Source organism: Equus przewalskii, chromosome 27 (assembly GCF_037783145.1).
Source record: "Equus przewalskii isolate Varuska chromosome 27, EquPr2, whole genome shotgun sequence".
Classification (NCBI taxonomy): Eukaryota; Metazoa; Chordata; class Mammalia; order Perissodactyla; family Equidae; genus Equus; species Equus przewalskii.
Window position 1 is genome coordinate 31163768 of NC_091857.1, and position 21978 is coordinate 31185745.

At 44.1% G+C, this 21978-nt stretch overlaps 1 protein-coding gene across 8 annotated transcripts in view; it reads right to left on the bottom strand.

Moving 5' to 3' along the window:
• Positions 1 to 3356: 3356 nt before the first annotated feature.
• RUNX1 (RUNX family transcription factor 1) overlaps positions 3357 to 21978 on the bottom strand; it is a 263836-nt gene continuing 245214 nt past the window's right edge. For all 8 annotated transcript variants that reach the window (XM_070597219.1, XM_070597215.1, XM_070597217.1 and 5 more), the window contains 2 exons: positions 14374 to 14535; positions 3357 to 8320 (listed from right to left, as the gene is read on the bottom strand). In XM_070597219.1, the coding sequence (XP_070453320.1) occupies positions 7845 to 8320; positions 14374 to 14535 (638 nt within the window). In that variant the 3' untranslated portion in view covers positions 3357 to 7844. The remainder of the gene's footprint in view (positions 8321 to 14373; positions 14536 to 21978) is intronic.

Consider the following 21978-nt stretch of genomic DNA (forward strand, 5'->3'; position numbering starts at 1 on the left):
CAAAGCTAGCCCTGAGAAACCCCAAAGGGTGGGGAGGGATGTTTATGCATCAGAGAGAAAGATGCCTCCGCTCACTTCAGAGTTCTCTTAGGATCCTGGAATCTTGGATGCTGAGAGCCCACCTAAGGGGAGTCATGGACACAGGGTGGATTGGTTTTGAACCAAGATGCGGGGAATTCTGTCAGGCCATAAGATAAAGCTCAGCAATGATCCAAAAGGACTTTATCAGCATCATCTGGGGATGAAGGAAAATTTGACTTTGTACAAAGATAGCCAATGGGTCCAAAGTGACCAGGCACCGTGGAGCTGCTTCTAGAACCCTGAACCTTAGGATTTTCTAGGCTGGAGGGGCGGAGACTGGGTGCTCATGCATTTAGCAGAGGCAGGAGCTGCCTGTCCCCTCTGGAGCAGAGAAAGCCCTTCAGCCAGGGGCCATCTGTCCTCTGCATCCTACAGGATGTGCAACCTGTTGGTAGGGGCTGTCCTAGTGGTCTCAGCCAAGTACTCCCGCCTCCCAGAGGAAGGGAAAGCATAATTCCCCATTTCTTAAATGTGACCTGTGTGTAGTGACTTCCTTCCAAAGAGTACAGTGTGGAAAGGGGGGAAATCGAAGGGTAACCTGACAGAGGAGAACCTGACGAACATCACTTCCACCAGTTGATCAATGTCAACATCAAGAGTCATAAATCAAGTGGACAGTCTATACCCTTGATAGGCTATGATAAAAACAGCATGTTGCCTCTGTGATCTTCCTTCCCCAAACCTGTAACCCCAGTCTAATCAGGAGAAAAAACAGCAGACAAATTCCAGTAGAGGGGCATCCTACAATCGACCTGACTGGTACTTTCAAAATAATCAAGATCCTCATAAACAAGGGAAGTCCGAGAAACTGTCACAGGCAAGAGCAGCCTAAGGAGAGGTGACAACTAAATGAAATGTGGTCTCTGGCATGGGGTCCTGGCACAAAAAAAAGACATTAGGTGAAAACTAAGGAAATCTGAATAAATTATGGACTTTAGTTAAAATAAAGTACCCATAATGGCTCAGTAATGGTTGCAAATGCACCATACCAATGTTTAAGATGTCAATAATAGGGTAAGTTGCGTGCTGGTGGGGGGAGTGGAGGAGATGGGAACGCTCTGAACTATTTGCTCAATTTCTCTGTAAGCCTAAAACTGTTCTAAAAAGTAGAGTTTATTCATTAGAAATAAATGAAGAAATGAAGGGCAGAATGGAGAAGGTGTGGAGGACCGCCATACCCCAGCCCCCGCCCACGCCTGCACGCAGACTCCTCAGGGTCTGCCTGACACCCTGGATCATGCAGGGAAGGACTTTGAGTCTGGAGCCTCTCCATGATCTTGAGCACTGAGCCAGGGTGAACAATTTCTTTAGAAGCCCTTTGGGCTCCCCCGCTTATCCAGAAACTCTCACAGAGCAAGAAGTAGGCATTCTTTGAAGAGACAGGCCACCCTTGAAGGTTTAGAGAACTCTTTTCACCAATGAATGTCTAACGTTGCTCAGACCTTCAGTAGAGACAGTGGTTAACAGCAGGGAGCCTCACGCCAGACTGCTGGGGCTCAAGTCACTGCTCCTCCACCAACAGCCCGGGCACCATGGGTGAATTGCTTAACCTCACTGTGCCTCGGTATCCTTATCTGCAAAATGGGGATGATGACAGGCTCTCTCATAGGGCCATTGTAGGAAGTGAATAAACTAGCATATATGAAGCACTTAAACCAGAGCCCAGCTTGCAGTAAGCGCTTAATAAATGCTTGTGGTTGTTATTTTTTCTTCAGGCCCACACTCCTCCTCTGGAATACTTTGGGCACTTCAGAAGCTACGAAATCTCTCTGATGCTAAGGTCTGGTTTGAAAACCTACTACAGACGGTGGTAGTGAAGCATCCACCCAGCAAATTTCTGTTTTCCTCTTCCTATTGCATGGCCCCGCTCCTAGAAACCTAATTCAACGAAATCTTTTGAAAGAGCAATCTGGAGGTATCTGTCAAAATGTAAAATCATTTTAAACCAGCGGTTCCTTTTAAATGTACAAAAATTCTAGCACAAGGGCCTAAGATATATGCAGAGAACTGTTGTAATAGCAAGACTCTGGGAGCAACCTAGATGCCCAAAAATAGGGGGAGAGGTGAAGCGATTAGTACAACTATACAATTTGATGCAGTATAGTCACTGAAAGGAATGAAGTGGATCTAAGTGTGCTGATGTGGAAGGATGCATTTCAAGTGAAAAATGATATGTATCGTATGATGCCTTTTTGACTGAGTCTAGATAAAATATGTGATGTGTATTATGAGTATAGAAAAATGTCGGAATGGTGGACAAGAAACAGTTGACAGTAACAGCAAGGCATGGATTGGGAGAAGTGGAAGACGTTTTAACTTTTTATTTGATATTGTTTAGATTTTTAATAATCAGCAGCATCACTTCGCACGTGTATTTAAGATTTCTTGAGCGTGCGTTAGGTGCCAAGCACTTTTGAAAGTGTTTGACATGTATGAACTTAAAGTTTCATAACTTAAAGCATAATTTTCTCTATTTTACAGCTGAGAAAAACTAAGCCACTGGTTTAATTGCTCCCTTGTGTGAGACAGAAGGGGGTTCAAAGCCAGGCAGTCTGACTGCTGACACCTGGCTCCCCTAGGCTCCCTCTCTGAATATAGATGGCCTGGTTCTTCCACCATGTCCTGCCTCTGCTCGTTAGCCATTCCTTCCTATATCAGAGCCTTTCTTTTGAGCCCACTGGCCTTGGTTCCTGACCTTCTTTGTAGCCACCCTGCAGACCATTTAAGGCCATGAGACGGCAGTGACAGAACTGGGAAGGAGCTTTCGACAGTGGTTCTTGGCTTGCAGGTGAGTTGGGTCACACACAGAATCTCGAGACTGAAATACTGATAATGCTTTGCACAGGGGTGGTGGTGAGGGAAGGGCTTCTTTCACAAATCTCCTGTCCACTCCTCCAGCCTGACTCCTATAATTACAGGAACGGAGGGAGATGAGGGCAGTTGACCTCAGGTTGAACATCCACTCTTTCCACTCTGTGTTTGCAAACTCCACATAATTCTTTCTTTCTTTCTTTTTTTTTTAAATAAGCTCTACAACACGCTTCAGTGCTCCTTCCTATCCAAAGAAGCCACCCCAGGAGCCTGGGCCTTTCCTAGGCCATCATGCCCTCCGGAGCCAGGGTACGCTGGGAGCACTGGGAGGAGAGGGCACAGATTTCAGCTGGGAGACCGACAGCCTGCGAGGAGCTGCTTGTGAAGGCATTTTCCTGTATGTTGCAGTGGGCTTCCTGCGGCTTCCCAGCCCTCCGTCTCAGAGAAAGACGAAACCAATGTGATATGGTGTACGTACTTGCCAAACTGTTTATTTGCCATTCACTAGTTATGATATCGGATTTACAGAAGAAACTGTGGTACAAAGACACGCTCCAATGGTTCCTGGGCAGCAGCAGTCCAGCTGCCCTGCACAGGCTGGGCATGACGAATGCTCCCGGCAGAGGCGGGGCAGCTACTCTGACTACGTGCATTGGCCCATGTACGATGGAGTGCCTGGTCTCCTGCGCTATCTAGAAACACCTTGGCGAGGCGCTTCTGGGGTGTTCTCTCATATCATATCTGGTTTAAAACTCAAGATTGACAGTTCCTTTTTAGGAAGTGTTCACTATGTCAGTACCAGGGAGAAAGAAACACAAATTTCCAGGATACTTTGTGAACAGATCCAGCCACTGCTGCACAGAGACACTAGGTTGGGCCTGTTTTAAATAGGACTGCATTTCCCAATGTTACTTTTGCAATAGATGTGTTATACTGTCATTTCAATTTGGAAGTTTATTTTTTTCCATTGATTTTTATACATCCAGAATAGCACAAATAACCAACAGTTCTTTTTTCTTTGCACATTCATTTCCCCTAAAACAAAAAGTGAACTTTAAAAAAAAATTGGAACCATGCTATGAGCTCTTTACAAAAGTGAATAAAAAGTAGCTCGTTTTTAAGTCTAAAATAAACAAAGTAGAAAGAAGCATTTTTTTGTCTACAGTATTTAGCAAACATAAGAAAAAGTCTTTAGAAACACACACAAAAAATTGAAAAAAGTTATTACAGGTATTAACAATATTTTATAATGAAGCTTAAAATCTATTTACATACATAAATACAATTAACTTTGTTGATGCAACTCTTCTGGAAGGAAAAAAAAATGCCAAATGATCAGCCTCATGAATACTGATCTGGCTAAAGGGAGGGGAAAAACTCCAAACAGACAGACAGACAAACAAACAAAAATCCCCAAACAATTTTATACTGCAGGTAAACAAAAAGGCATTTTGTTCAGATGTAAAAAATGTTTTCCAAGATTATTGTTAAACTGATTTTTCATGTATAAAAGACCCCAAACATGTCATTTCTCCAGAAAACAAAAACCACCAAAAATAAAAACCACTAGGACGGAATGTCCCAAGGAAATAGGTATTTCAAGAACAGAAATCTGCAATCCTAAATTGCAGGACATTTGAGTGAACCCATTCATTTCCTTTCTAATCAGAGCATTTCTGTTTATGTGCACAGAAACCCTAGGCAGCACAGAGGCTGTCTATTAACTCACTGATTGTAATTTGCCCGAGAAGGCTTCAGTTGCTGCACTTGGACAGCAAGCAGATCCAAAATGGTTGGCAATGTCTCTGTTCTGCTGGAAGAAACCCACAAGCAGGAGAAAGGCTGACTCACCACGTTCCTTTAGGTAAAGGGAGGAAGACTACGGTTCCTTGTGTTCTGGACACTTGGTGTTGGGGGAGGGGGAATGTGCTATCTCCTTATAGAAAGGCGGGAAGGAGGACAGGGAGGAAGAGAGAAAGAGGGCGATACTGGGGAGGTGGAGTGGGAGAGAAATATAAGTATTTTCTGATAGAAAAATGATAAGAACTGAAATGTGTCTATGTGGAAATTATAAATAAGGGCATGAATAAGCAGAAGAAATGGCTTATTTAATCTTTCTTCTCTTGGGCCAATGCTCCCAGATACATCCAGTTATGACATTATTGGCTTAAGGGTCTCCCTGATATAAAGACCACCTTATTTTTCCTGAAGGCAATGAATGTAATTCCTCAGGAAAAAAAAAAAAAGCATCGTATGAGACCTATCTCCAAAACAACTAAGATTTCACTTTTCCTCTGGAACGATTAAATACCATATATGCTGATAAGGGTCTGTGAAACTCTGAATGGCCAAACCTGTGGGTCTACAGCAAGGTGACAAGCCCTCCTCATACTTGGCTTTGAGAATGAAGACTCACTGTGAGATATTATCTGATTTCCTTGTAGGGCATTAGGCTGATTTTGAGTTGGAATATCTTCAGGTACCAGAATTGAACTGAAAAATGCAAATTTTTTTTCCTTCATTTTTTCCAAACATTTTGTCAGGTCAGATATGGCAATATGTCCTGAAAAGAACATTTAAATTCAATTTGGGGTAAATGGGCTAATGATCCTTTTCAGAAATAAAATTTTTAGGCTTACTGCGGGTAATTTTAAATTGGAGGGTAATTTTGCTGCAAAAATGTAATATAGAATAAAACATGAAATGGAATTGTGGAGGGAGAATTATGTCGAAAATGAAAATGAACATATTCTGAGTTTCTCCAAGATCTGCTTTAGCTGTTTTCTAGGTAAGAATGACCTGCCTGACAACAAACTGCTCTACTCTTTAACTCTTACCAAAGTGCTACTGCATCTGTATAAAACAAATAATCAATATATATATATAAGAAAATTCAAAAACAAGTTGTTTTAAATAAGTCCAGCTGTTTTGCTGCCTGCAGCCAAAGATCTTTCTAATTTGAATCCTTAAATTTATAAAATAAAATCAAACACTGTTCTGAAGTCCTGCTTTCAAATACTCTTCAGAGTTGACCTGAAATCGTTTCAACTAATTTAAGAGGTACATTAAATAACAACCAGATCGTTTTGAGCACACACAGGTCAAAATCAGCAGTTGGTATTTATGGTTGTACAACAACCGCATTCTGGCCAAATCCTCCAATAAAAATAGTGCCATAAAATTTACAGTGACATTGGATACATTTGAACTGTAGCCATGGGCAGCAATGACATGAATCTTCCCTGTCATGCTGATGCATGGGTAAAAGGGCACGTACCCCACAGGGAAGGGTTTTAGCCAGGTGATACCAACGCAAAAATGGGTGGTGAACGAGCAGCACGCGATGGGGTCCTGCACAGTTGGGACGATGCTCTCCCCCGAGACTCCACTGAGCACACAGGGAAACTGGCTTTTCAGACCTGCTTCTGGGCCCACCCTAGGACAATTCAGCTGGAGACCTTCAGGGGTCAAAGGCACCTGATCTAGTCCCTTCCACTTCCAGCCTTTGCAGGTAGCTACAGGTTTTGTTCTGCGTCAATGAACAGGTACTGTATCAAAGAGAAGTATTTTCTTGGAACTAAAAAATCTGAACTCTGTGTTCAGATGATCTCCTTCCTACCCCAGAATCCAGCAGTTAAGGAACCCCTAAACTCATTCATTTGGTTCCCATGGGGATACTGCTCCTCCACACAGCTTACTTTGGATTCGTTTTGTTACAAAGCATGTTTGAAATTATCACGAGGCCACGGAGTGAGCAAACCCCTAGGCAGAAAAGAAATCTTCCCCAGAGGTGCAATTATTGGCATCTACCTGAACCCTCTGGAACCGGATTTGACCTTTTCTGTTTGAAAGGAGGGAGTCAGATATGAGACCCTTTGTTGAGCTTGGCAGAAAATTCCATACTTCAGATCCTTGGAGTGACCCTCAGTATCTAAAAAGCCTTTTAAAAACATTGCTGCATTAGCTACCAACTCGTTTGATTAACATGAAAGGGAGTTTAATGTAAACAATATTTAGATAACCAAGTGATCACATTACCCATCCTTTTTTTCCAGCCTTCTTCAATGTGATACATTTAACTTTGGCTACTATCAAAACCAAAAAATGTAGTACTTGATATTTTTCTTCTTAATATAAGCACATTTAAATAATAAAAAAAAGTATCAACACATAAGTAAGTGTCTAAACATCAAGATACATAAATATCTAGGGATTCCTTGTGGGAATACAGTAGTTGAAAATGACCCAAAGCCGTAGCTGTTCCTCAAAAAACAACTACACAAAAGTCCAAAAGAAAAGTTAAATAAAAACTTACAGGAAAAGGAATCATATTTCTTTCAATTGTCAAAGCAAGAAATAAGCAAGCTGAAATTCATATATATAAAAATAAAAACCACCCCAAATGCAAATACGCATTTTGCAATTTATAAGGTGCTGGAAAAGAAAACGAAAAATATGAAATCAGATGCCAAACAGGATGAGTTGCATTCTGCCCCCCCCAGCCCCTCCCCCCACCAACGCAAATTCCACACTTTGGAATAAACAACTTGGTTAAAAAGTGAAGTCAAGGGTATAAAATCTTTCTTTTATTCACAGCATTGCTAAATCAGAAGCATTCACAGTTTCCCTCTGGGAATCTTCCTGTTTGCCTTACAACGTGTCCACGTGGTGGTGGCGTGGACGGCCTCAAGTCGTGTCAGGTTTGAAAACTCGGAGACGGGCCAACAGCGACTGGCGAGCTGCACGGACTTCAGAAGCGCAGGCGGCCTGGGGGCCCGGCCTCGAGCGAGCTCCCCGGTCCCCGGGGGATCACGGGGGTCACGGGGGCGCGCGCCCCCCGACGGTGGCCGGGCCGATGCGGGTTTCAGAACAGAAGGCTGGGCCTGGAGGAGGCTCCTCCCGGGACGCCGGGCCTGGCTGCCTCGAGGACGGAGGCCGGCCGGCGCGGGCGCTCAGTAGGGCCGCCACACGGCCTCCTCGAGGCGCGCGGCGGGCGCCATGTTGGTGGGGGAGTTGCTGTGACTGCCCTCGGCCTCCACCACGTCGCTCTGGTTCGGGAGGCTGGGGTTGAGCAGCGCCGAGCCGGTGGACGCGTTGGTGCAGGGCGGCAGGATCCGCGGCGGCGAGCGCTCGCCGCCCACCATGGAGAACTGGTAGGAGCCGGCCGAGGCGCCGTAGTACAGGTGGTAGGACGGCGAGCTGGCCTGGAACGGGCCGCCCTGCGCCTGCGACGAGCCCGGGTAGGGCGGCGGCAGGTACGTGTGGTAGCGCGTGGCTGAGCTCATGGCCGACATGCCGATGCCGATGCCCGACGTGACGGGCGTGGGAGAGTAGGTGAAGGCGCCAGGGTAGTGCATGCGAGGGTCTGAGATGGACGGCAGCGCGGGGAACTGGCGCGGGTCTCCGAAAGCCGTGAGGTCCGGCGCCGCTGTGGGGCGGGCGGGAGGGAAATATCGTGAGATGGGAGTTCAGGGAGGCCACGCCCCTCCCGCTGCCGGCCCGCCCACAGGAGGGATACCGAGAATGCTGCTGCCCAGGGAGGCGGGGACTACCCAGAATGCGTTGCTCAGGGAGATGGAGACTTCCCAGAATGCTGCTGCCAGGGAGATGGGAGACTACCCAGTATGCAGCTGCCCAGGGAGATGGGGACTACCCAGAATGCTGCTGCCCAGGGTGATGGGGACTACCCAGAATGCTGCTGCCAGGGAGATGGGGACTACCCAGAATGCTGCTGCCCAGGGAGATGGAGACTACCCAGTATGCAGTTGCTCAGGGAGATGGGGACTACCCAGAATGCTGCTGCCCAGGGTGATGGGGACTACCCAGAATGCTGCTGCCCAGGGAGATGGGGACTACCCAGAATGCTGCTGCCCAGGGAGATGGGGACTACCCAGAATGCTGCTGCCCAGGGTGATGGGGACTACCCAGAATGCTGCTGCCAGGGATATGGGAGACTACCCAGTATGCAGCTGCTCAGGGAGATGGGGACTACCCAGAATGCTGCTGCTCAGGGAGATGGGGACTACCCAGAATGCTGCTGCCCAGGGACAGGGGGATTACCCAGAATGCTGCTGCCCAGGGAGATGGTATGATAATCTCTAGTAATAGAAGATAGTAATATATGATATGATGTAATGTAATGTGGTATGCAGTGTAGTATGGTTATAATATATAATACAGATAGTCTAGACATAATGTGTGTAATATAGATATAATATTGATATAATTCTGGGGTTAGCAAACCCACCTGCCAAATCCAGCTGCCACCAACTTTTGTATGGCTCACAAGCTAAGAATGAGTTTTACTTTTCTAAATGGTTGGAAAAAACCAAAAGAAAACTAATATTTCCTGACATGCAAATTATATGAAATTTAAATATCAGTGTCCATACATAAACTTTTGTTGGAATAAGCCTCACTCATTCTTTTATGTATTACCTATGGCTGCTTTTGAGCTGTCACTGCAGAGGTGAGTTGTCGTGACATAGACCATAGGGCCCAGAAAGCCTAAAACATTTAGTATCTGGCTTTTTAAGAAAAAAGTTTGCCAGCCCTTTATATAATCAATATATTAATATACCAGTGATAATATAAATTTAATCCATGATATTAATATAATTATAACAATATATAAATAACACCATATAACATTCTATCATAATTGCTAGTGTAATGGATGCGTTAATAGATTAATATTAATAATTGTTAGTGTAATGGATGCATTAATAGATTAATATTAATAGAATATATCATACCTATGAAATTGTGTCACAACAATATTAATATATAACATTTTAATACATTATACATAATATTTAGGTTGAATCATAGGAAATTGCCATTTCTGTAAGCTTCAAACAGTTAAATATTGGCAATTTCCTGTGATTCAATCTAATGCATGCCAGAGTAAGCGACTGTGAGTGAACGTCAGTGGCTACTAATACCTCTCTTTCTCCCCGACATCCACCTTCAGACTAGTTCCACATTTTTAGAAATAATACAGCCTCGATTTCACCTAATATTCTCTAATATGTGCTTCACTGGTTTGTTAACATGAATTGCTGCAGGACCTTGACTTATCCACTCCCTGTTTTGCACACGTTGCAATTCTGCCAGGAATGGCAAAGCTTTGTCTATAAAACGCATTTCGTTAGGATGCATTTACAGTTTCACAATCTGCTTTTGGCTGTCCTTCACTACGTCGTTCTACATTTTTATTCACCACAGGCTGCCCTTGGGAACTACTAGGGGGTTTGGGTGCCAGGGAGGGTTCCCTGTGTCCTGTAGATCGGAGTTTTTCAACAGTGGCACCATGACATTTTGGGCCAGATAGTTATTTGTTGGGGTGGTGTGGGGCTGTCCTGTGCATTGTAGGATCCTTGGCCTCTGCCCACCAGATGTCAGTAGTGCCCCCACTCCCAGTGTTGTGACAACCGACCATGTCTCCAGACTGCCAAAGTCCCTGGGGTAGGGGTGAGGGGGGTGCAAAATCACCCCCCGCTGAGAACCACCGCTGGAGATGTAGAATGGCATCCTAGGTACTTTCTGTTCCTCAGAATTGTTCATTAAATGACCAGGCCAGGACTATAGCCTTTACATCAGCAAACCCAAAAGACAGCAACCAAACAGAGCAGAGACAAGAACGAAATGTTTTAAAATTTGTTAAGTTCTCAAATCAACATACAAAATAACTCCCAGCTCAGGATGGCATGTGGCCTGTGTCCTTTTGTGTTCTGGCCCACAGAGAAACTTGATGGAGCCAAAACTTGCTCTGAAAGGAAAGCTACCAGGGTGGATTAATCTGTTTTTGGAAGGCATCCGCTGTTGATCAGCTTCCTCATATTTCAAGCCTATTATTCCAGCAGGGAGAGCTAGTGTTCTGGTTCTCGCTCTCTTTCTCTCCCTGCCTCCTCTCCCCTCTCCCCTGTCTCCTGTCCCCTGTCCCTTCCCCTTCCCGTCCCTTCCTCCCTCCAAATGAGCTCCTCTGTAAATTTGGGGCGAATGTGCTGAAGGGATATACTTCTCGTCAGAGAGGTAATTAAAGTTTATAGAAACAACCGAAGTCTGCAGCAAATCTCTCCACTAATGAGGAAACCAGGAGTCTGACTTTCAAACAGACACTCCTGTTAATCTTTTCAAAGCAAGTCAGACATGTGGGCAGGGAAAAAGCTGTAAACTGACAGAGGTTCTAGAGCTGCCCTGCCATGGCCATTGCTCGTCCTGAAGCCAGGCCGCACCTCATTCCACAGTGTTTGTCCCTGCCCGCTCACTGGGGCCATCTCTGAGCAAGCCCCGTGTCACTTGTTTTTGCTCCCACGGACAGCTGTGACATGTTTGAGTGTTAACAGGAAGCTTTACTCCATTTTTCCGGTTAGATTTCTATAGTCTAGGGAGAAGCCGAGGCAGGAGGAAAAGCATTAGGCAATACGATCAATTTGTTGTCATCTGATGCAATACTCCGAACACAAATAAATGACTCCGGCCATTATTCCTCCTGCTTCACTTGCCCTGAGACAAAAAGGTGAATCCACGGGAAAATGAATGAAAGGTCACTCTGTTTCACGGCAATGTCTGGACATGTTCTGTCAGTCTGTTCCAGCTACTACGTGGTAACCTGGTGATGGGACCAAGTTACTGGAATCCTGAGTGAGTCCATGGTTTGTCATGGACATAAGTAATGGGATGATGTTACAGTCTCAGCTGTCAGAGGGAAATAGTAGTTTCACTTGTGGGCAGAAATCTGGAAGATCTTAAATATTGCCCGTGATTCTGCTTCTGTCTCCACAGTACCATCCATTTGGTCAAATTATATTTTATGCACATTTTGAAAATAAAACAACTTCGGCCCTCTAGATGCTTAGATTCAAATGATCTAGTCAAATGTTTGTTTCCATTCTTATGTCTAGTCTGACACCTTCTACCAGGCGCCACCAGTCATGCACGATTCACCCACCCGGCCATAGCTCATCTGTCCTTTTGGCTGGCCTGGTGCCCCCTTATTCAGTAGCAGTGTGGACAGAGGTGGGGACCCCTGGTATTCACAGGGAGCTTTTAAAGAGTAGGAAATCTGGGGATTAGGAGGTTCAGGTATTTTGGTTGGAAATGTTTCCCCACCGCTGGGGCTAAATATTTGCCGTGACGGCTCAAGCCTTCCTTCCGCAACTTGACGTGGAGGAAAGCAGCCCCACGCGGGCCCCTCCCACTACCCCCGAAGGATTAAACAGCCGGAGCAGATAATGGCTGCCTTAAAAGGATCTTTTGCATGACTCAGATTAATGCATGCTGTCTGTCTCCCAGGTTGGCAGCTGAACATTAATTTTTTTATAAAAAGAAGAAAAGCAAAAGAAAAGAAAACCTCCAGATGACAACTGTTTTCAGACAAGGTGTGGAGTCTGTCTGCAAAGGAAGGAGAGAGAGAGAGAGAGTGACAGAGTGCAAGTGCCCCATGCAGAAGGAAGCCCAGTTGGAGCCGGGGGCAGGCAGGGGGCAGAGCACAGAGCTGGGAGGCGAGATTAAGACGAAGGGCCAGCACAGAGCAGTGTCGGGTTCTCAAAGCTGGCGGCCAGGCAGCCACTTTCTTTTATGTGTCCCAACCCCCTCCTGCCCCCAAGCCTAGGACAACACTTTTCAGGCCTGTGCTCCAGGCTTGATTTCTCAGAGGGCGATCTGCCAAGTTGAAGAGCAGGTGCCCCCGCTGTTCTCCCCCACTGGCGAAAGCTCATCTGCAATTCTCTCTGGTCCCCCCTCCACGACAGCAGAGGATCGTTCTTGGGTGCTAAAATGGGACATGGTTTTTATCTGCTTCACACCCTCGTGCCATAAAATATCCTTCCATACTCCCTGGGTCATTGAAGCCTAGGTTATTCAAAAGTGTAACCGATATGAGATTTGGGAGTACACATGTTACTCATTCCTTTAAAAAAAAAAAAGTCACCCTTGCCTGTGAACACTGGTCAGCCAGAGCAGCTGGCCCCTAGGGTTCTTGGACTATAAGGTGCCGATCTTGGGTGGTGACCAAGTCAAAAGACTTACATAATAAATTCCAAGGGACAGACCCACAGCAGGGACATTTCCAAGGAAAACAGTAATTCTTTCAGATGTAGACCATAGCCAGTGGGCAGAGCAGTGCCACTGAGAAGAATCAATAAAAGCTGACAAGTGCCTTTGGAATCAAACCAGTCCTGAGGGAACAGAACTTCTAAAACAACAAGCTGGACAGACATCGTAATTCCTATGCTTTTCCCTCAGCTCCTTCGCCCAGGAGGTGCCATGAAAATCTTGGCATTAATGGCCAAAAATACTGTGAAAACTGAGCAACTATGTTGGCTTTCCTATTTCACTATAGTGCCCAAGAATACTTGAAGGCAGTGGTTCTCAACTAGGGGACTGTTTTGGCCTTTGGGACATTTAGAATGTCTGGAGACAATTCTGGTTGCCATGATTAGGGGCTGCTACTGTCATCTAGAGGTCGGAGATAGTGCTAAATATCCTACATTGCACAGGACAGCCCCCCACGACAAAGAACTATCCGGCCCCAAATGGCAATAGTGCTGCTGTTGAGGAGCTCTGAGAAGGTACTCTCTGAAGCTCTGAGAAGAAGCTAGAGCATTTGGTGAAATCTCAGGTAAGCACCATTGTCTGCAAAACACAACATTATACAGTGTTTAAAATGGCAGACTTGACACCTTTGCCCCTACCCTTCCCCCTAATCTGCTATAATCTGATCCCAAGAGCTGAAAAGCGAAAACAGCCGCCCTCCCCCCAACACACATGAAGGGTGTTTGCAGGCTTCGTAAGGCTGAACTTCTCTGAGGGATTTTCACAGTTTGGTCCAGCTCCAATTTCAAAGCCCCAAACAGGGAGTTTCTTCTTTTGCTGTCAACAAAGGAATTTTTCTCTGTAACTCCGATTTCCCTGCCCACGAGCAAGAGTGAGTGCCAAGCCCAGAGGTCTCATAGGTTAAATGACTAATATTTAATGAGCTCGTATTAACAACAATTATGCTAACCACGACACCTGAGCTTCCCACTCTGTTCCTCCAACCCAGTATGAGCAGCTTAGTCGGAAATGTCTCATTTGGGGTATCCTTGTTTCCCATTCCACATGCACCCCAGTGTGCTGTTCACGTGCCCTGTGAAAGCTCACCCCCACCAGCTGGACCAGTCCCGTCTGAGTTCTAGAAGCAGACTACGTTGGCCTTTTATATTATTAACCCTCAAGCTGCCACCCTTGCCTGCCAAATGTGAGCAACCTCCAAGGAATCCACTTCTGCAAGCCACTTCCGTCTCCACATCCATAATCTCTGCCTCTGGGTGTCAAGGAAAATCAGTGCATGGGTGTAGGACTTAGAGATAGACAACCTTGTCTTTAAAACATATTTTATCCAATTAAAAATGACTGCCAACCCCTTCATGCATCTCCTCTAGTCTCCCGAACTTTCCACCCTAGTGTGACTTCAGAGTGTGTTTTCAAGCAGCTTACTTGAGAGTCGACTAGAAAGCTCTGCAGAGAGGGTTGTCATGCCGCTGGCCCGTCCAGGCGAGATGGGTGTTGCTGGGTGTACAGAAGGGGAGGTGATCGATCCCAGGTACTGGTAGGACTGATCGTAGGACCACGGTGGGGATGGCTGGATCTGCCTTGTATCTGCAGAGAATCAGGGAGGTCAGTTACATGTAGAGTGGGGCGGGATTTAAAAAAATAAAAAGTCTGTTAATAAGAAACTCCAGTCATGCACTGCCTCTTGATGGGGATATGTTCTGAGAAATGTGCTTAGGCGATTTCACCATTGTGCGAACATCATAGAGTATACTTACACCAACTTAGTTGGTATAGTCTATTACACAACTAGGTACTAATCTTATGGTACCACTTTGTATATGTGATCTGTCATTGACTGAAATGTCGTCATGTGGCATATGACTGTAGTCACCTTTGTTTAAATATGTTATACATGTCTGTGGCCTGTTTACCAGTGTTCAGTAAGCCTACTTAAGTATTTGGTGTTGTTCTATGATTTCTCCCCCAAAAGATACTGAAATATAGTTTGTGTTTGATTCTTGAAGACTTTCATCTGATAACTGTTCCTTCCAAAGGTTTTATGGAATCATGACGATAATGATGAGAGGAGTTGATTATGCTTTCCAGGTAGGAGTGTTTATGTTCACACTGTTGAACTTACAGCAGGTATTGACCGCTCAATTACAGCCTTACGAATAATTACAATTAGCACCATCATAAACACTTTATAAACTCAGGTGGTCACCTATCTGTACTTCGTAAGCAAAAAAAGAACATGGAATTTCGGTATTTTTTTGTACCTTTGGCAAAAATAGTCCATGGGCTTTTACATGTTTTCTATTTAGGTGGATTCTCTTCCAAGAACCACAGCAAAGGTCTCGCTGGGAAACTAGCAATGAGGCCTGAGGACCAGTTCACAAACCCAGCAGCAGAGAGCTGGCTCCATCACCCAGACCAACTGAGGCGACCCGCTCCTTTTCAAGACCTCCAGTTTGCAACTTTTACAGGGTCGAATGTTGAGCGAGTATTTTATAGACTGCCGTCAAAAGAGGGCTGGGATAGAGAAGAAACGAAAGTCTGACTTCAGAAGAGTTAGGTAAAATGGTCTTTGTAAATTTGACTGCAGCATTCACAGGAGTCTTAGACATCAGAAGCATCACACTGTGACAGATGAAAAGGAGGAGGAAAAAACCCCTTCTATTCTTAGGCAAAATGTTGAGGAAATTTAAATTGAACACTGTCCCACCACAAAATAGCTTTACATTTCTTTAGGGTTGAACATTAATATTCTCTGTGTCCCCCGTTCTTTGTGGGCAAGGCTGACGGCGAACCATCTACCTCCCCAGGGTCTTCATGGCCAGGGCTTCCTCATGCTGGGAGTATATCTAGAAAGAGCAAAGTTCCTTGGGAAAATACCGGGTGTAGGTTTTGTCTCTGCCGTGACATAAGGAAATGAGTTATTCCTACCCATTATAAAATATTCAGATCTGCTCCCTCCAGGGGTTTTTCATTTCCGGCAGGCAAGATTTGCCTTTTCTTTTTTTCTCTTTGAAGTTGTCATAGTGGACAAGAGAATCAGGCATTTGGAGACCCCAGGCTTCCTCCTCGCTCTTCTCCCGACAGCCCCTACTGTCCCTCATACTAACCTATTTCTTTTCTTTAAAATAACTGAATTTTTAAAAAAGTTTGAGAAATCTGGGCAAATATTTTAACTTAGGATCTTTGAAATCTACATTAAGGAAACGTCTTCATTTCATTCTGAATTTTAGAAAATTTGAGGAGATGGTAAGCGATAAGAGAGCTGGTTCATTCTAAAGTCAGTGGAAAATAAACGTTCAACCACAGTCAGAGATCCTGCATGATCTTACAGCTAACAATCTTCCCGATAATTGAAAGCAAATAGCAATAGCAGATTGTTCAATATTCTTGTGTTACTACAAGTATTTTGCTCTAAGTGAAAAAAAATTGTATACTCATATTTTCTCTAAGACCTGCATATGTCCTAGATACACATGTTTGCTAAGTGAATATATAGTACTCAACTATTTTAATCATTTATAAAGCAAACAAAAGAGGTTTTATAATTGTCATAAAGCCCTCCGGGGTGTGAATTGCGGTACAGAATTCATGCCTTGTTGTGTAGACAGCCCAGCACCCCAACCCCATGTCTAAAACCACAGTAAGCATAAAGTATTAGGCCATGATTCATGCTCTGTCATGTTTTACTGTAGTGAAAAAGTTGTGCTAGGCTTTTCTAAACTCATAATTAAACCATGCAAACGTTGCATAATGTTTCACAGCCTTTTAAAAATATGCTTTGGTAAAATGATCTTTATGATTAAAGTCCAAGTTCCATGTTGTTTTTTTTTAACACAGGGTTTTAGATTCAACATCTTCCTTCCCACCCCAACTTAGCTTTCCAGTGTTAGAGGGGGCAGAGCACTAAAGACTCAAAGGCCCCCTCGGCGATCAGTTTTCATTCATGTGACCACAGGGAACTGTCCTTGGGTTCATTGCCAGTGGTGGGCCAGAAGGTGGTGATGGCAAGCTTCTCATGTCGTTTTTGGGTATTTTCTTCTATGTGTATTATTAATAAAAACCAAAAACCAAACCAAACCAAACCAGAACAAAACACTGAGGGCCAATAATATGGTGTCTGCCGAGTTTACTATTCAGTTTCCGTCCTTGCTCTCATGGGACCAGTGTGAACGCATGAAGGCAAGTATAGAGATGGCAGTGCTGTGGGCCGCCCCAAGCACTGGACTGAGAGGCAGGAGAAGTGGCCTCTGGGGCTGTCTGCGGGGTGACCCTGGATTACTTGCTCACATTTTCTTCTTCTCATCTCTGAAAGGAGATCATCTCTTAGCCCCTTCCAATATGACAGTACAGGATTCTAATTCAAATAGGTCGTACACAGTGCTTCTCTGCTTATCTTGTATATTAAACAGTCAGAGAATAATCAGGTGGAGGTGTGGGGTGAAGAATGGGGCTTGTAATAATAAATATGTGCATTCTGGGAAGAGGAAGCAGACAGGGATAAGGTGGGGGTTATCCAGAAGTCATAAGTTGAGGAAAAGAACCACGGTCAGTCGTTCTCCAGAGAGTAGGGCTACTTGTTCTTGAAGGGATTGCCTCTGACAAGTCAATCCATCAAAAAGAACAGAAGTTTAGTGAAAACTTCCTATGTGCTAGGCATGTGCTAATTTAGCTGGTAAGAGAGTGATGAATAAGACCAATATGGTCCTGGCCCCATTGGAGCTTATAGTGTGATATTAGTGAAGATCCCAGGACTATATGATGCTTGGAAAGGCTTCTTCCTATTGCATTAATCATGCTGAGAGTTGCTTCATTCATTCATTCATTCATAAGTTCATGAAGTTATTCATTTCCTCATTCATTCATGTTGCCAAGGAGCATTTTTGCTTTACCAGGGCCACCATGTTGGGGACTCAGCAGTGAATGGATTTGAGTCCTTGCCTTCAGGGAGTTACAGCTAGGGGGGACCATGGGCTGTATCCGGGCAAACTGTTGGATTATCTGCCTAATCTGGACTTGCAAACAGCTGTTCCTACGTTTGAGCTAAGAACCGTAGTGGTATTTATTGCATGCTTGTGTTCTGCCTCTGAGAGGAGCAGGCTAGGAAAGCACCTAGTTTACGTCATGGACTGATTTCGGTTTGAATCCTGCCTTCCCCGTAAACTAGCTATATGACTTTGGGTGAGTCACTTATTTTCTCTGATCCATACTTTTCCTACTTCAAAGAATAACAGGAATAAGTGAGATAAGCTATATATAAAGGAAGTATCACAGTTTTGGGCCATATTAAATGCTCAATGTGTCTGACTAATTTTTTTAAAGATCGGCACCTGCACTAACATCTGTTGCCAATCTTCTTTTTCTTTTCTTCTTCTTCTTCTCCCTAAAGCCCCCAGTACATAATTGTATATTCTGGTTGTAGGTCCTGCTGGTTGTGCTATGTGGGACGCCGCCTCAGCATAGCTTGATGAGCGGTGCCATGTCTGCGCCCAGGATCTGAACCCACGAAACCCTGGGCCACTGAAGCGGAGCGTGCGAACTTAACCACTTGGCCCTGGGGCCGGCCCCTGTCTGACTGATTTTTTATGATTATTACTAAAAAGGGAAAGAAATCCATGCCAAGGGACTTATCTGATATTTATTGGTAAGGCCACAAACACCTGCTCCAGGATGAGGCTCAGGTGATACTGTTCTGTTTACAAAGGGCTTGACGGCCTTCAGCACTGGAGAGGAACTGGACTCAGGAGATTAAATGGTAAAGGGGGAAGAAAACTGCAGAATTCGGGTGAAGATGAAGATTCAATCTCAACCAATTTATGTTTCCATGAAAAAACTACTGGATTAGAAAGTTTAAATTTGAGCCTTTCTGCATCTGTTTTTTCCAGGTTACGTATGTTTTGATGCAGCCAGTTACTGAGGCCATTTTGTGATGGGTTATTTTCAGCCCTTTGGTCATCAAAAAATGAGGAAAACACACTCCACATTCCTTTTTTTCTTTTGAAGATATGTACTTTTTGTGTGTGTGTGAAGATTGGCCCTGAGCTAACATCTGTTGCCAAGCTTCCTCTTTTTTGTTTTTCTCCCCAAAGCCCCTGTGCATAGTTGTATATTCTAGTTGTAAGTCCTTCTAGTTCTTCTATGTGGGATGCTGCCACAGCACAGCTTGATAAGCAGTGCATAGGTCCACACCCAGGATCTGAACCAGCAAATCCCGGGCCACCGAAGTGGAGTGAACGACCTTAACTACTCAGCCACAGGGCCAGCCCCTCTCCACATTCCTGAGCCCCACTCCCTTCCATTTGAAATGAGCTCAAAGAAGGGGGGAAGTAAGGGATAAGTGGGGTTGAGGCTAGTTATGAGTTCAGAGGTATCTGTGCCATAATTCACTTGATAAGAAAGTAGAAGGCTCTTACCTTTTTTTTTTTTTTTGGTGAGGAAGATTGCCCTGAGCTAACATCCATTACCAGTCTTCCTATTTTTGCTTAAGGAAGACTGTCCCTGAGCTAACATCTGTGCCAACCTTCCCCCATTTTGTATGTGGGACCCAACCACAGCATGGCTTGATGAACAGTGTATAGGTCCACATCCAAGATCTGAACCCATGAACTCAGGGCTGCCAAAGCAGAGTGTGCACACTCAACCACCACACCACTGGGTTGGGGCTGGCACATGCTCTTACCTTTTGATGCAGCAATATCAAAAAGTCTCCAGGGGCTGGCCCCATTGCCAAGTGGTTAAGTTTGCATGCTCTGCTTTGGCGGCCCAGGGTGTGCTGGTTTGGATCCTGGTCATGGACTTAGCACTGCTCATCAGGCCATGCTGTGGTGGAATCCCACATAGAATAACTAGAATGACTTACAGCTAGGATATACAACTATGAGCTGGGCCTTTGGGGAGATTTTAAAAAAAGAGGAAGATTGGCAACAGATGTTAGCTCAGGGGCCAATCTTCTCCACCAAAAAAAGAAAAGAAAAGAAAAGCATGGGCTCTGGAGCCACACAAAAGAAGTCTCCAGAGTAAAAAATGACCCTGTCAGATAATTCATGTCAGAATGTTCTGCTGCTTCCAATTTTAGCTCCAAAATGTAAAGAGCTTGGGAGTCATCACTTCCATCTTTACAACGAGAAAAAAGCTGAACAAACTGATGATCTGTGACTTTTCTTGGATCTATTGGAGAATTGAGGTCATAGGGCAAACTGCCACCCCAAAATCTTGAGAGGCAGGCAAGTAACAGAGAATTACACTGGGGTCTGCTTACTGGGAGAAGAAGCCACTGGAGCCATAAACTGGTATGAACATGTAATTTTGACAAATTGTTGGAGGCCGAATATAGACTAGTGTGAAAGTGGGAAATCCTGGGGGCTGCAGGCTTGTGCATGTGTATATGGAGTGGGGTGGAGACACTTTTGGAGTTTTTCATTCAGGAACTCCACCAGGTTCTCATGTGATCCAGTTTAATAACAATGGGTTACAGCTGAAAGAGCTGCAAGACACAGACCATTTAAGGAGGAGCTCTTAGGGAAGCCTGAAGACAACAAGGGAGACTAAAACAAAGACACTAGAGGAATTTGAAGCCTCTGGCACCTACAGCTAAGAAAACATTAAACACAGCCCAACTCCAGACTGTATGAACATACCACCTCACTCTAAAAGCCTATTTACCTCAGTTCCTATTACCTGATACATCATGTCCAGCTTTCAAAAACAAAAATAACAAGACCTGCCAAAAGGCATGAGAAAACAGTCTGAAGGGACAAAATAAGCATCAGAAGCAGACTCAGATCTGACACAGATTTTGGCCTTACCAGACAGGGAATTTAACTATGACTAATATGTTAAGGGCTCTAATGAAAAAAGAAGACAACATGCAGGAACAGATGGGTAAGGTAAGTGGGGAGATGGAAACTCTAAGACTCAAAAAGAAATTCTAGAAATGAAAAACACTGTAACAGAAATGAGAAATGCCTTTGATGGGCTCAGCAATAGACTGGACATGGCTGAGGAAAGAATCAATGAGCTTGAAAATATGCCAATAGAAACTTCCAAAACTCAAAGGTAAAGAGAAAACAGAAAAAAAAAGTCCCCCAAAACAGGAAATCCACAAAATTTGGGACAATTTCAAAAAGTTAACATATGTAATAAAAGTAGCAGAAGGAAAACGGAGACAAAAGAGAGTGGAAGAAATATTTGAAGTATTAATGGTTGCGAATTTTCCAAAATTAATGACAACACCAAACCATAGATCCAGGAAGCTCAGAGAATATCAGGTAAGATAAATACCAAATAATCTACATTTCATATCGTTTCATTTCATTTCATACATTACATATCATATTGAAACTGCAGCAAACCCAAAGACAAAGAGAAGATCTTGAAAGAAACCAGAAGTGGAGGTGTAATGGATGCCTTACCTTGAAAGGAACAAAGATAAGAATTTCTTTGGACTTCTGTTCAGAAACCTTGTGAGCAAAAGGAGAGTGTAGTAAATATTTAGAGTGTTGGAAGGAAAAAAGCCACCAACCTAGAATTCTGTATTCAGTAAAATTATCCTTCAAAGGTGAAGGAGAAATAAACACATTTTCTGACAAACAACAACTGAAATAATTTATTGCCAGCAGACCTGCCCCACAAGAAATGTTAAAAGAAGTTCCTCAGAGAGAAGAAAAATAGTATAAGTCAGAAACTAGCATCTGCATAAAGAAAGGGAGAACATCAGAGAAGGATTAAATGAAGGTAAAAGTCTTATTTTTCCTATTCTTAATTGATCTAAAAGATAACTGTCTGTTTGAAGTGATAATAGTAATAATGTATTGGGTGATATAACATATGGATAAGTGAAATGAATGAGTGTAATGACAGAAATGGGATTGAAGAAGTGGTATAATTTGATGGTAACTTACATTCATTATACATGTATTTTGAAAACTTTAGGGCAGTCAGCAAAAACATTTTTTTAAAAAGTGTAATTGATATGCTAAGAGAGGAGATAAGATGGAATCATGTAAGATACTCAGTTAAAGCCAGAGAAGGCAG